Source organism: Panthera uncia, chromosome A2, assembly GCF_023721935.1.
Source record: "Panthera uncia isolate 11264 chromosome A2, Puncia_PCG_1.0, whole genome shotgun sequence".
Lineage (NCBI taxonomy): Eukaryota > Metazoa > Chordata > Mammalia > Carnivora > Felidae > Panthera > Panthera uncia.
In genome coordinates, this window is record NC_064816.1 from 151,079,505 (window position 1) to 151,095,290 (window position 15,786).

Here is a 15,786-nt window from a genome sequence, read left to right on the forward strand (position 1 = left end):
GCAAAGTATATTTAACCTGAAAAAATTTCCCAATGATCACTTAACATTTGCATTGTTTTCTTTTTCCTTTCCAAAGCATTTCTACCCATATTATGTGCTTATCTTTAATTATTACAACCCCACTGAAAGGCAAGTATTTTTGTGCCACCTTTGACAGGTGAAAAAAGACTCCAGTGTGGCCAGTGAGAGAGCTTAGAATAAAAACAGGTCAATCATTCATAGATCTAGTTAATGAATATTTATTGCATACTACATTGTACTAGGAATTACACCAGACACTGGGAACACAATGATGAATAAAATAGACACCATCTTTGTCTTTGTGGCACTTACAGTCTACTAAAGAAGACAGACATTGAACAAATAAGTACAATAATGTGCAGGATGTGTAATTAAAAAGAAAACATAGGTAGTCTGGAAACATAGAGTAGATGGACTTTAACCTTGCCCACGGGTCAGCATCCCCACAATTACACATACAACCAATGTATGACCGTTAGGCTGAGACCAACAAATGAATAGAAGTTACAAAGATGGAAGGGAGAGTGCAAGGAGGTAGAAAGCTCTAGAGACTGTGAAGGCCAAGAAGAAGAAGAACTCAGCCTTATCCAGGAACTGATAGAAATCCAGCTTGGTGAAATAGAGCCTGAGAGAAGAGAGGTGTGAGGAGGCTGGAGGGTTGCCCAGCATTGGCTTATGGAAGGCTTCCAGAAGGACCATACTTAGGGGTAGGACTTGCATCTTACAAAGATCATTCTGGCCATAGTGTGGGTGATGGATTGAAGAAGACCGAGACTACATACAAACAGAGCAGTTAGGAACCTCCTTCTGTACAGTAGGGTCCCGAGAGGCAGGGACAACTGGAAGGTTTTATATTGGTATAGAATAATCTTCAAATTGTATTAAGTGAAAAAAGCAAAAACTTTTTCTAATAAACTGTGCCATTATACGTCTTTTTAAGAGGAATATGTACATACATACGCTTGGATATACAGAGTATTCTTGGAAAGATAAATACACTTTTATTAGTGAATGTCCCTGGAAAGAACAACAAAGGGGCCAGCACAGAAGTAGGAAAGCTTTTTGTCTCTGTATTTCTTGCATGCTCTTTGAATTTTGTGCTATGTGTTACATTATCTAACCAAAATTAATTCTTTGCGAAGCAGATGTTTTAGGGAACAGAATCCACAAGATTTGAGATTTACTGGATTTAAGAGTCAACAGAAACATGTTGAAGACGACGCCCAGGTTCTGGCTTAGGCAACTTTGCCTATTATTTGGTCAGGAACTCTGGCGGAGGAGCAGGTTTGGTGAGGAAAAAAAGCTGTTCAGTTTTCAGTTTGGGACATGTTGAGTTTGAGGTGTCTGTAAAATATCCAGGTTCAGCTGTCTGATAGATAGGCATCCAAGCTGTTCATGCCTGGAGCTCAGGAGACAGATGTGAACCGAAGATAGGGAATGGGGAGTCATGAACATGTGCATGTTAATACAATCTACAGAAGCAGGTGAGACTGCCCAGGTGGTGAGGAAAACAGAGAGGCTTGTGGACCGAAAATGTTTAAGAGATTTGTAGAAGAGAAGCAGCCAGCGTGACAAGAGTGTATGGCACTGACATGCTGAGAGATAGCGAGTGGTCGACAGTAGTCTGAAGGCTACCGACAGTTCAAGCAAGACTGAGACTGTTCAGTGGGCTTAGCCAAAGGTAGATAACCTCCCTCATAGATGTCAGTAGCTTGGAGAGGCAAGGTCAAATCACAATGGGTTGAGGACTCAGCATGAGATCAATAGACAATAAAGCCTTCTCTAAGAAGTTTGGCCCTGAATAGGGAGTAGAAAAGATAGGGCAGTAGCTGAAAGGAGGAAGGGTTGAGGGAGGGTGTTTTCCATTTCTTTGGAGATGGGAAAGAATAGAACATCCTTATTTGCTGATCCCCGGAACTAGTGGAGAGGGAGGAGAAGAGATATACAAATGAGAAGTATAGAGAGAACAGCGATGGATATGGCTGTCTGAAAAGACAGAAAGGAAACGGAATCTGGGACTCAGATGAGAGTTTAGCTTTACACAAGAGAGGAAGTGCTTCCATTGTAAGGAAAATAAGAGGAGTCATGATGACTAAGCACTTTTAGAAATCATGCCACTGGTGGTCAAGTGTGTAGGACCCTGTGCCTGTACCTTCGTGTGATTCCTCCCCGTTCCACACTCATCTATGCTTTGTATGAGTATCTGGATGAACCTGCCTGTGGTTTCACAAATCCGACTTACCTCTTTGCTATTCCAGACCACAGTCCTCTTAAAAGTTATTATGGCTTTTGGGTGAGGGTGATATTAGGGTTGAGGTGAGACGTAAAGGACTGGAGACAAGAGGGAGGTTGTCAAGAGCCTGGTACTGGGTGCCCTGGACACCTAGCTCCCACTTTCCTCCCTGGAGAGGGATGGCCCATCCTGCTTTGTTGCTGTCCATCCCAAAACTCAGCACAGGGGAAGAGGGAGGTGGGGGCAAAAGATGGCTGCTGCAGGAGACACAGCCAGAAATCTGCTACCCCCAGGCACAAGGGTGATTAGCTCCTAATGAGCCACCTGAGGGACAGACCGGGAAGAGTCCCATAAAGAAATGATTGAGCTGTTCAAGCACAAAAGGCATAATTTACCACTTATTTAAAATACATGTAGACACAAATGAGATACAAACCCTTTAGACTCTGAGTCTCAAAAAGCAAGGATAATACAATTCAAAAACAACAAAAAACAAACAGAATCCAAAATATAGATGAAGGATTTGATAGATATTTCTCCAAATACAAATGGCCAATAAGCATATGAAAAGCTGTTCATTGTCATTAGTCATTGGGGAAATACAAATCAAAACCACAATGAGATACCACTTCATATCCATTAGGATGGCTATTATCAAAAAGAAGGAGAAGGAGAAAACAAGAAAGAAAGAAAGAAAGAAAGAAAGAAAGAAAGAAAGAAAGAAAAGAAAAACAACAAAGTGTGGCAGTTCCTCAAAAAATTAAATAATAATTGCCATAAGTCCAAGCCATTCCACAGCTAAGGATACACCCAAAGAAATCGAAAGCAAGAACTTGAAGAGAATTATATGCCAATGTTCATAGCAGTATTACTCATAATAGTCAAAAGGTGGAAACAACCCTAATACCCATCAGTGGATGAATGGATAAATAAAATGTGATATATCCATACAATGAAATATTATTTGACCCTTAAAAGGAATAAAATTCTGATGCCTGCTACAACAAGGATGAATCTTGAAACTATTATGCTAAGTGAAATAAGCCAGACACAATAGGATTAATATTGAATGATTCCACCTGTATGAGGTACCTAGAGTAGTCAAATTCATAGACGTGGAGTGGAATATTGGTTATGAGGGACTGTGTGGAGGGGACAGTGGGGAGTTAATGTTTAATGAGTACCAGAGTTTTGGTTTGAGATGATGAGAGCATCCTGTGGATGAATAGTAGTTATCATTATGCAACAGTGTAAATGTACCTAATGCCACTGAATTGTATACCTACATATGGTTAAGATAGTAAATTTATGTGATGTGTATCTTCCCACAATAAAATTTCTGAAAAATAAAGCAAGGATAAAGAACCTTTCTTATTGCAGTTTTCTAGTTGGGGGTTGGTTGCAGGGTGAGAGAGAGTCCTACAGGGGAAAAGGGAAGGGCCATAACCTCAGTGCCATGCCTGGATCTTCCCACATTAAGCCTTGTGGAACCAAGCAGGCTTCACCGCTCACTACTTTCTAGTGCCTGCATGAGGCAGAAAGAAAGATGATCCAGATGTTAGTCTAGCATCCCTAGTTCATGTCTTTGATGGCTAAATCCAACTTTGCTCTAAGAGACACCTTCTTTTCTCAAGATGTGGGACTTCCAGGAAACCAGAAGATATGTGGGACAACAGATGTCCATTGCCCATCTCCAGAAATGCTGATGTGAAGGATGAGACATGACCTTGAAGAATTATTCTGCCTATCCCCTCTCATGATTAACAGGCAAAACAATCAGATACTTCCCTCCATTTAGGCCCACCTGTTTGTCAGGCCAATAGTAACAGGGGTCCTCATCACAAATGATAGATATTTTCCTCTCCATCTCCCTCGCCAAGGTCCAGCCCAAGATTCATGTGTCCTAATGTGTTGCGACGCAGGATCTCCCAGCCCCGGTGGCTGCTGCTGCTGTGAGATGTGGTCCGGGATAGGGAAGGCGTTGGAGGGGCCAGAGAGGCTCTGGCTGGGGTCCCACTTTCGATCACAGAAACAGAGGGCTGTTTCTCAGAAAGCTGCTCTTGTCCATCCTCCTTGTCTGAGCCCTTGAAAGCTTCCACGTAGCGAAGCACTCGCAAAGGATTTTGATCATGGTGGTTCTCAACTCTGAGGAGGGCAAAGGGGAAGGAACTCAGGTGAGGTGAAGGAAAAAGGGCCATGAGGAGGAAAGGGGGGAAGAGCACTTGTAGGAAACAGGACCAAGAGGACAGGGCAAGGAAGGGACCAGAGTCCTAGGATGAAATGAAGGGAAGAGCAGTGGAATGAAGGGTAAAGTGGGATAGAGACCAAAGAGGTAAGCAATCAGGATTTGGAGGGTAGTGGTGTGTGTGTGTGTGTGTGTGTGTGTGTGTGGTTGTGAATATGAAAGAGAAAACCAAGAGAGAAGAAAAGCCAAGTCAGGAGCTGAAGGTAGAGTATGGAGAAGGTTAGGTTCAAGGCAAGAATTTACTAGAAATGGGGGTCAGAGAGGAACAAGACTAGAACAAGTTGGGTAGCCCATGCCCACATCTGAGCATGGACACGTATATAACCTCACACACACTACTACCCTGATGTACTCACAGCCTGGCATCAGTTATCAGCCATCTTGTCGCTCTCCCTGTTGGCTCCACCCCCCTCCCCTAAACAGGCTAATGCAGTCTCACTTTATAGAGTGATGATGTCTCCTTTGGGTCCAGTTGGGGATCTCAGGAATGGAAATATGTGTGATAAATGTGAAACTGGGCACCCTACTCCCATGGCTTCATGCTTGTTAGCAGTTTATACATATGCACAGTCACTCACCGCAGGAACCAGCGGTCCCCCAGCCCATACTGGTACCCGCAGATCCCAGAGCGAGGCCACAGGAAGCGAGGCAGCTTCCGCTCCAGCATCACTGTGGTGGCCACCACCTGGGAGGATTGAGAGGTAGAGGAAACTCAGGAAGAGTGATGAGGTCTCAGGGAACACTAGAAGCCACCAACATGGGAACAAAGAGGAATCTGTCAGATGGGGACACCAGAAATTGGGGAGATGACAGCCATTGAGCCATGCCCTAGCTTGTGCCAGGCATCATGCTATCTGCTTTACTCACTCATCATAAAAGGAGAGAGAATATTTTATGAGTGTTTTGAATAAAACTGTGACCCCTACATTACTATTCACATTCATAGAAAATGAGTCAGTCCAAACTAATCTCATTTGCTTTTTCATAGGAAAGCCAGACTAGTTATCTTGATTTAAATAAAATGATTAAATAGAATCTCTATGATTGTGGGATGAAATGACGCTGCTAGTGTTCAGGGAATTTGCAGCAAATTAAATACCCATATCCTCCAAAGAAAAAGAGTGGGTTAATGACTGCAAACTTGGCAAGGAAAATTCTAGTGGCATGTCACATGTTCTGTCCTTTGCCCAGCCCTCATTAATTACTTAAATGAAACATAGAAGACAAGCTTATCAAATATGACTGTGACACAAAACTGGGAGGGATATATAATAATGTGAGGTGACAAAAGCCATATAAAAATGATCTCACCAGACTGGAATGCTAGTCAAATACCAATAATGTGAAATTTAAGAGAACCAAATGTAAGGTACTACACTTATATTTAAGAACAAAGTATCTGGGTAAGTACAGGAAGTGGTAAAGGGGCTTTACTAATTAAGTTGAATAACAAAGATGCATGGGTTCTAGTAGATCATGACCTTCATAAGGGCCAGATGTATATTTCTTTAAAGACCTGGCTCAATTTTTTTTTAAGTTAGTTTCTTTCTTTCTTTCTTTCTTTCTTTCTTTCTTTCTTTCTTCCTTTCTTTCAAGAGTGGGGGAGGGGCAGGGAGGGGGTGGAGAGAATCCCAAACAGGTTCTTCACTCTCAGTGCAGAACCCAATGTGGGGCTTGAACCTACAAACCATGAGATCATGACCTGAGCTGAAGTCAAGAGTTGGACACTTATATGATTGAGCCACCCAGGTGCCCCAAGACCTGGCTCAATTTGAGGTGCTATTTCTACTACAGTGTCCAAAGCAAGGGAAGGCATGACCCCTCTTTATATTGTATTACTCCAATCCTATCAGGAACACTCTACTTTTGAAAGGACCATGATCTCTTAGGCATGAACAAGTGCAGAAAGCTTGGTTAGTTGAAGAAACTAGCAATTCTTAAAGTAGCCCAATTCCCCATGTTGTATTTTTCTACTTGATTTCTTAGTTGGACCAAGTTCCCTCCAACATCAGGACTTTTTTTTTTTTGAAAGTTTATCTTTTTTGAGAGAGAGAGAAAGAGAGCACATGAGCAGGGGAGGGACAGAGAGAGAGGAGAGAGAATCCCAAGCAGGCTTTGCACTGTCAGTGCAGAGCCCAATGCGGGGCTTGAACCCACAAACTGTGAGATTATGACCTGAGCCGAAATCAAGAGTCCAGCACTTAACCGACTGAGCCACCCAGGTGCCCCTAACCTCAGGACTTTTAATCATGTGTTCCCTTTCCCTATATAGAAGCTCTCCTTTATCTTGAAAAGGACATTTATGTGTCCTGTTGTGCCATCAGTAGGCCCCCACCTTGTTCTGGTAATAGACCCCTTTTGCTTGGACCATTGTCACTTCACCACTCTGTCCATCAGTTAGGGTAGACTGGACTGCACCCCAGCTGATTAGCTGATTCTCCCCTAAATTCCACTACCACCATCACCACTCCTTGGCCTTAACCTCAAATTCAAGGATGCACCTATAGCTCAAACCTGTTGCAGTGAGATGGAACTTAGACTGGCTTCTTGGGGGAAAAGATGCTCTTTGAGGGGTTACACCTCGCACAGTATCAGAAGGCACAGCGAATACAACAGATGGGGCCCTTGGAATTGTGCAATACAGTACACCTGCTCATTCCTTTGGGAATTTGGAGCTTCTAGAAGACATTTCACCAACGTGATGGGAGAGACTGACTTAGGAGAGCAGACTGGATAGGAGAGCAGAACAGAGAAACTGATGTAGTTACTGAAATGGAAATACACACTTTGGCCAGATATGCTTAAAGATAGTTTAGTTCTTTAAACTTTCCAGTTACGAGGACCAACACATCTTGCTTCCAATGCCATTTATTTCTTTTTCTTTTTCTTTTTCTTTTCTTTCTTTCTTTCTTTTTTTTTTTTAAGTATGTTTGCATTTGGTTCTCTGTCCCTATAGCCAAGAGTCCTGACTGATATAAATCCTAACCTCTATCCTTTTCTGTCATTCTCCTTAACTGGATAATTCTTACCCATGTTTAGGAGTTCATCTTAAATGTCACTCCATCAGGAAAGCATTTCCTAACTTTGCAATCAGACTCCTCTGTTGTGTCCTGTTCTTAGCATCTTCTACTTCTGTGTGATAGTTTTACTACTGTAGTTTTACAGACTTCCATGAAGTCCTTTATTTAATGGCAGTCTTCCCAACCAGACTGTGGGCTCCATGATACGCAGATGGCATCTGTTGCGTTCATGCTGGTGTCCCCAGCTCCCAGACATTTCCCAACACATAACAGGCTCTACATAATTATTGTTAAGTGAATGGAAAGTCTGAGTGGATAAATTATAGCTGTATTCAAATTTTTGGATGGTGTTCATACAGAAGAGTGTGTTCTGTGTATATTCAAAGAAAAGACTGGGGCCAAAGAATGGAATTGTAGAAAGATAGATTTCAGCTCCATGCAACATGGACATTTCTAATAACAAAAAGTTTTGAAATATGAAAAAGCTCTCTCCTTCCCAACCACTACCCAAATCCATATGATAATAAGAAGGTCCTAATCAGCATTAAAGAAGATATTAAATGACCTTTTGACCAATGAATAACTAATCACTGAGTAAGAACTCAACTACAGGACCACTAAAGATACTTCCAACTCTAAAATTATATTATCTTCACTGATATATAGAAAAAATCATAGAGAAACAGGGAGAAGCAAATAGAAGATAAGATTAAAAATTAAAATTTAAAACTAGAATATATAGCTGATGCCTGGCTTGCTTAGTCAGTTAAGCACCCATACTGGGTATAGAGATTACTTGAAATTAAAAATCTTAAAAAAAATAAGTAAAATTACAAAAATAAAAAAACCCACTAGAATATATAAGACAGTCTCTAGTTCTCACTGGGCTCGAGGTTGACTGTTGTATCTACTTTTCCCCTGTGATCAACACCTCAGCTCTTGGGTGTTAAACTACCCCTCCTTTTATCTCCTCCTCTGTCCAAATGTACCTTTGTTGAGGTGACAACACTGGATTGTTCTGTGACTCTCTTAAGAGTCGTGTAGCATAACATTTTCCACTTTGATTTTTCTCTCCATTCTCTTCCCCTTAGTAAGACTAACACTAGTAAACTCACCTGGGCCCTCCAGAGCTCATCCCGCTCATGGGCCACCCGCCAGTGTGTATCACCCATCATGGCGATGAACAGGTTGAGCATGAGCAGCGTGGCAATGATGGTGAAGGCAAAGTAGACAATGCCAAACATGAAGGGCAAGTTCACTTCGTAGTTGGCAGGCCCATCAATGACGGTGAGGAAAAGCTCAAAGGTGCTGAACAGTGCCATGGGATAGTCATAGAATTGCCCCAGGTTGGATGGGTCCTCTGTCTGGAAAATGACATAGAACGCTGCTCCGCCCAGGAAGTGGGCATGGAGATGGGGAAATAGGGAATTATCACAATAAGCATGGGCCCGGTTATATCTCCATACATTTGCACATTTGCAGACACACATACACGCCCATAAATGTACATATATGACTGTGTACATGTAAGTCACACTTTATGTGTGGACCCGGCTAGCCTTAAGATGTCTTATTACCAAGTTCATTACTCTGGACAATGGTAACACCAAGCCATTTAGCAAAATGTGTACATAAAATGTGTGTGTGTGTATTATATATATGATAGATATACACAAAATAAGTCACCTAACTGCTTTTCACATCTTAGAAAATCAAATATTTAAAAGATAATTTGTACATAAGAGACTCAAATATAGAGAACAAACAGAGGGTTGCTGGAGGGGTTGTGGGAGGGGGGATAGGCTAAATGAGTAATGGGCATTAAGGAATCTACTCCTGAAATCATTGTTGCACTATATGCTAACTAACTTGGATGGAAATTTAAAAATTAATTAATTAATTAATTAAAAAATAAATAAAAGGTAATTTGTTACAAGAATGCATGGAATCTCCAACAATTTTAAAGAACTGACCATATGAAATGGCCAAAAGAAAAGCACCTTTAAAAAAAAAATCTCAGTGGCCCCTAGATGACCATCCATCATTCTGAGGTTCCTGGGTGAGCTTGGATCATGATGGAAAAGGTCTGCTCAGTGTGTAGCCTACTGGATGATACTGGGCATCCTGGAACATTAGTACAGCATTAGAACCTTTAAAAGGCTTCTCTCTGTGTGGGGAACTGAAATATAAACTAAATGATCTCAAGAATGGAAATAGTATCTATGACAAAACATCACTTTTTTATTTACTGATGGACAAGGCAAGCACAACAACCAAGAAGAGACAATTTAGGAGATCCTGGGTATAGGACATCTACAGAAAACTACTCTGTCATTATAACTTCAATTGGCAGGTCATGATACTATGTACTGTATAACATACATATACTATATATAACATATGCTTAATGAGTAACTATATGCACACATGTTGTGAGCAGTAATTCATGATGTGTGCAGATGGGGTAGAGGGTGGGGAGAAAGAATATGTAAGGAATACTCCAAACAGGCAAGACTACCAGTTTTACCCTTTCATAAACTCAGATCTTGGGGTATTTTTTTTTTTTTGGTCTGTTTGGTGGGAATTCCTGTTAAATGAGAATCCCTAGGACAAGAATAGTGCCTTTTGTTCTAAAAGGCCATCGTCTTTTAGAGTTGAGAGGTCTTCAAATAGCGCCTAGGGCATCCCCTTGTCTTACGGATGTTTGGTTGCAGACACAGAAGACTAGATTTGAGTTGCCATATCTCACTGTTCTTCCTTCCTCTTAGTGCCTTTCCATAAGAACTTTCTCCTACTTTCTCACTGCCTTCATCCTCTATCCTGGCTGTTATTTTCTCACCGTGTTCCTCTCTCTACCCTGACATTCCACGTGTGCCTTGGGCTGCGACTAAGTCCCTGCTCCCTCTTTCCCCAATCTCTCTTTACAGCTCTTTTTCTTCTGTTTTCCTCTCTCATCCTCAAACTCTCCAAAATAATTTTCTGTACTTCCTTTTTGATTTCTTTCTTTTTCTCCCAATTTTAAATGCACATAGAAAAAAAAAAGGATGCTATGTGTTATTGAATTCTCTGTGTTTCTTCTTTCGAAGTGTAGAGACAGAAGAGTTAAATATTGCACTGACTCTGTTTGCCCACATAGTTTTCTGAGATCCACAACTGGCCAGTCTTTCCTGTTTAATGGCGCTGTCTCTCCAAAGCCCTTTATCTATCTCTTCTTTAAAAATCTTCCTGGGCTGTTAGTCAACATGAATGTTACTAGCCCATAAATTCAGAGCATATCATCTACCTTCTAGGTCATCTTAAGTGACCCTGATCCTATGGATATGAGTGTGCTTTTTGACTCAATATCCACCGGGGGGAAATAAGCAAAAGAGAGTATAAATGAGAACGGAGAGCAAGAGTGAGTGAACTTTCTGGAGAACTGGATCACATGACCTAGTAGTGTGGGGGGACAGTGCTCTTACCTGAGGCAAATCCCAGAATAACCACAGCCATCAGCCAGCAGAAGCGCATTAAGTCTCCAAAAATCATCTACAGGAAAGGGAAGGGGAGGGAGTTTGGAATGACCCTTCTCTACCTGCTTCTCTGCAGCTATCCTGCTAAACTGGAGGCCACCTAGCTCCATCTCCTCCCTTTGTCTGGAAAGGACTTATTGCTGAAGCCAGAGGAATCTTTGGGGAAGGCACTGACCTTCTGTATCATGATGGTGAAGGGACCAAGCATCTGGAATCCTCGAGCGAAGTACATAACACTGCACCAACCCAGCACCAGGGCAATGGACATGGGCACCATCTCCCCGTTCATGTTGGAGAGCCGCATCACCATGGTCACCAGCACCATGCAGGCATAGGTGATGCTTGGGGGAGGGGGCAGGGAACAAGGAGTGAGAGAGGAAATATTCCAGGTCTCCTCTAGCATGGTGATGAGTTGGATGGTACCCACTCAGGCTTAGTCCTTACACCCAAAACACACATATGAGCCCACTGGGCAAAAAATCCCTAGAAGTGAGAGTCAGCTGAAGTCTAGGTCCCAAAGAGTGAATAGAGACCTGGAACAATTCTGGCAAGGGAAGACATGGGACTGAAAGGAAGAGACACTCACATGATGACATGGAACGGTCCCCCGAGGATAGTCTGTCCAAAATAGCGAGAAGCACCAACCCTGAAGATGTCTGGGATCTGGGAAAAGGCCAGTAAAACAAAAAGACAATGTGGACTGCAGTTCAGTCTGGGGCCCCAGGTGGATGGCCTCAGCTTGAACCCTGGTTGTACTTCACCTCCAGGAGCAGGATGATCACAGCCCCCGTGATGGTCACCAGTTCCCCCACCAGACGGATCTTATCCTGCTGAGTCACATAGGCCTCCTGTGGGAGTAAATTCGGAGTAAGAAGTATTTTTTGATGGATTGAGAACCAAGTCTTTTGGGGCAGGTGGTCTAAAGCAACTAAAGTCCATCCCAGATGAAGCAAATTTCCCCTCACCACCACCATTACCCTCCTCCCCTGCCATTGTATTTGTCAATTGTGCTTAATTCTATGATCAGGCCATTAACCTATGTATTCAAGGCTTAATATACATTCTAAATAACTTGAGCCACCCCCTAGCAAATCACTATAATATATATTATGAGTGGTAATTTATGATGTGTGTACCAAGGGGCTGAAATCACATTTCACAGCATCAAGTTAAGAAGACTAAACCAACAGGAAGAGGCATTATTGGCTTGGGATGGTTTTGGCTATGTTGAAAGCCCAACTTTTCCAATCTCATGTGGTCTTTGGAAGGTAGACTACTCTATAAACACCTCACAGAATTCAGATTCCAGAATAGGCCCAGAATCTACCAGTTTTAGCAGAACCTTGAATAAGGCACTAAACCTCTCTGAGTTTGAGGTTTCTCATCTGTAAAAATGGAGACTCTAATGCTTATTCCTAGTGTTATTGTAGATATTAAATTAGAGGATGTATCTGGATGTACTTTATAAGCCATAAATCACTATAGATATAGTTATGATTATATTATGATGTGGTAATATAGAAAAGGTCAGAAAAGAGGGTTAGAGACACTGAATGGATTTTAGTTTTGAGGAAGGGTCCCCATCTTATCCTGAGCAGTAGGTGTAGAAGGTACAGCCCTAAGGTCAAGATAAAAGAAGACCATCCTTCTTCTGGGCATGTTGTTTCACAGTAAAAGGCTTACAACATTACACACATGTAGTGAAAGAATGCTGCAATACTGATCCTCAACTTTTGGAGGGTTATGGAGAATATCATTAAGACTGTGGACCCTCTTACCAGAAAACTGTGTTCGTATATATGTCATCCCCACATGAAATGTACAAATAATTTCAACACATTCAGGTACACTTCAAAATTTTAGGAAATCTCTTCTCTAAGGTCACCTCTCTGAGTAGTGCACCCAAGAACGGAGTTGAGAGTCCCTGAGGTCAGTGGGAAAGTTGATGATCTAAACTAGGAAGGATGTGATCCCTCATTAGGCATAAGGAATGCTAATCATCTCTGCTCTGCTGATAAACTGGAACCTCTGAGCATCCCTCAGCAGGCTACTTGGAGTGTGTATTCACTGGTCCAGTGAGAAGCATAGTTTTGAAATAGGAAGAGATGCTATGTAGTAGGAGGTGATCTATGAAATAAAGAAGGTACCCACCAGGAGCCCCACAGATATTCAGAAACTGACAGCTCAGTAGAAGACAAGGATATAACCTTTATGGAAGAGTAGAACCAGACTTACCAACAGAGGGTGAAAATGTTTCAGGTAAATCATATGGGACCAGGAGAGATCAAAAAAATAGCTGATGTCTATGTGGTTGGTGAGCAATGTGATCTAACAAACTTGGCTAGACTTCAGTTACTTTATTGTTGATGTTGCTGCTGTTGTTGCTGTTATTGTTGTTTAGAGAATTGATGTTCTCTTGACAAACTGGTCAATTTTATTTTATCATCTAATGGGAAATTTCCCTTTTGCTTTGCTTCCAAGGAAGCTCAGAGGTTGGTTTTATTTTGTTTTGTTTTGTGTTTTGTTTAAATCCTCAGCTCTAACTGAATACCCCCTCTTCTGTCCTGAAATTCACTTCACGGGCCTCCTTCTTTTTCTTTATCTTAATGTTCCTATAGCATCTCTCTTTAATTGTAAAACATTCCAACTCCTTTTGGAGAATTAGGTAGTGAGTAGTGGAATAACTGGTAAGTATATTAAATACAGAAACAAAATAATATTAAATGTAGAAATAAAATAACCGCATATGTGTTTGTACAAAAACTTTGAATTCTTTTTAAAACTTTGTATCTTGGTTTAGTAGTCTGAAGAACTGCCACCGACCTTTTTTTCCTTGGCTCATCTATATAAAGGAACTGTCCATCAATAGATGAGTGGATAAAGAAGATATGGGGGATATATATATATATATATATATATATATATATATATTATTCAACCACAAAAAAGAAGGAAATGCTGCCATTTGCAACAACATAGATGGGCCTTGAGGGCATTATGTTAAGTAAAATAAGCCCAACAGAGAAGAGAGACACTGCATGGTACCACTTATATGTGGAATCTTAAAAAAAAAAGAAAGAAAGAAAGAAAGAAAGTCAAAATCCCAGAAACAGAGTGTAGAAAAGGGACGGTGGGGTGAAAGAAATAGGGAGAAGTTGGTAAAAAGGCACAAACTCTCAGCTATAACATGAATAGGCTCCAAGAATCTAATGTAAAACATGACTGTAGTTAATTACACTGCATTATATAATTGAAATTTGCTAAGAGAATGGAACTTAATTGTTCTCATCAAAAGCAAAGAACGAAGATAAATATGTGAGGTGATGAGTGTGTTAATGAACTAGATGGTGTGGATCCTTTAATGGTGTGTACGTATTCCAAATAACCGCAATGTATACTTTAGGAAACTTGCAATTTTCTTTGTCAATTATACATCAATAAAGATGAAAAAATAAAGGAACTATTCGGCTTTTAAAACACTTTGTTTTTCTTTTGATTTTAAAGGAATTCTAGTGTTTCACACCATGTGTTTAACGTAGGCTCTCGGTTCGGAATAGATACTCTTTTGTTTGTAAAATCTTTCAGAAAGATTTTAGTGGTTTAAAAATGGACAGGAGTGGGGCACCTGGGTGGCTCAGTTGGTTAAGCGTCCAACTCTTGATTTCAGCTCAGGTCATGATCTCACGGTTTGTGAGGTCAGGCTCTGCGCTGACAGTGCAGAGCCTGCTTGGGTTTCTCTCTCTCTCTCTCTCTCTCTCTCTGCCTCTCCCTCTCTCTCAAAATAAATAAATAAACATTTAAAAAACGGACAGGAACATTGAATTTTATAAATGACTTACTGGTGTCTATTGAACTGATAATAAGAATTTCCTCTTAATTAACTGCCTTTGTGAATTGAACCCTAAACTTAAACTGGTAAATGAGTTTTCCCTTAAATTTTGAGAATTTTACTCTCTGGAGATTGTATTCGAGATTTTCTGTCTCTGTTGAAAGGCTGATCCACAGCTTTTGGGATGTGTGGTCTTTCTGAAAGGATTTTGGAATCAAGGTCATGTTCGACAAAATAAAGTAGAAGAGACACTCATTCTCAAGGTCCTATACATTCAGTCTCTCAGTTCTCTCTCAAAGGCTTCCCCCGTCCATTCTCAAGTCACAGCACTACTCTCTTAATGCAAACCTGCAGCATCTGTCATCTGGTTTACCATGAAACCATTTCCCCTCATTCAACCCACCATCCACCATGCTTCTGGACTGGTCTTTCTAAAATGCAAGTAGCATCACATGGCTGAGCTGCTCACTACCATTCCTAGTTCCCTGAAGTCTTCAGAATAGAAATGAAGGGGAGATAAGATTGGAGGGCACTCTCTAGATCTTTACCATAGCAGAAATTCCAAATATTCCAACAATAATCCCATTATATTCCAATAATGTATAGATTCAATTAATGAATAAAGATGGAAGCATATTATTCAGTAGCGTGGAGACAGCAACAGGAATGAAAACTTGAAGAGGTAAAACCTGGGTTACCTCCAGGGAATAAGACATTGGGTCAGGAGAGGCCCCCACACTGCTGCTCTTCATTATACCTGCCATGTGATTTTCAAGTCATGTGCATGTGTTCTTCTAATTCTTTTGATTAGATGAGAATAAAGAACAATAAGAGCCAGACTAGCAAACGTGATGTACAGAAGCCTTGCTGGTCTGGCTTCTCCTCTGTGTCCCCATATTCTGTGTGATGCTCCGGGCACATTGAAC

At 41.2% G+C, this 15,786-nt stretch overlaps 1 protein-coding gene across 1 annotated transcript in view; it reads right to left on the reverse strand.

The window, feature by feature from the left end:
• Positions 1 to 223: 223 nt before the first annotated feature.
• Positions 224 to 15,786, reverse strand: part of TRPV5 (transient receptor potential cation channel subfamily V member 5) — a 31,453-nt gene continuing 15,890 nt past the window's right edge. The window contains exons 9-15 of the mRNA XM_049642033.1: positions 11,793 to 11,879; positions 11,618 to 11,694; positions 11,207 to 11,372; positions 10,981 to 11,047; positions 8,635 to 8,903; positions 5,078 to 5,184; positions 224 to 4,399 (exon numbers count right to left, since the gene is read on the reverse strand). Coding sequence (XP_049497990.1) covers positions 4,093 to 4,399; positions 5,078 to 5,184; positions 8,635 to 8,903; positions 10,981 to 11,047; positions 11,207 to 11,372; positions 11,618 to 11,694; positions 11,793 to 11,879 — 1,080 coding nt within the window. The 3' untranslated portion in view covers positions 224 to 4,092. The remainder of the gene's footprint in view (positions 4,400 to 5,077; positions 5,185 to 8,634; positions 8,904 to 10,980; positions 11,048 to 11,206; positions 11,373 to 11,617; positions 11,695 to 11,792; positions 11,880 to 15,786) is intronic.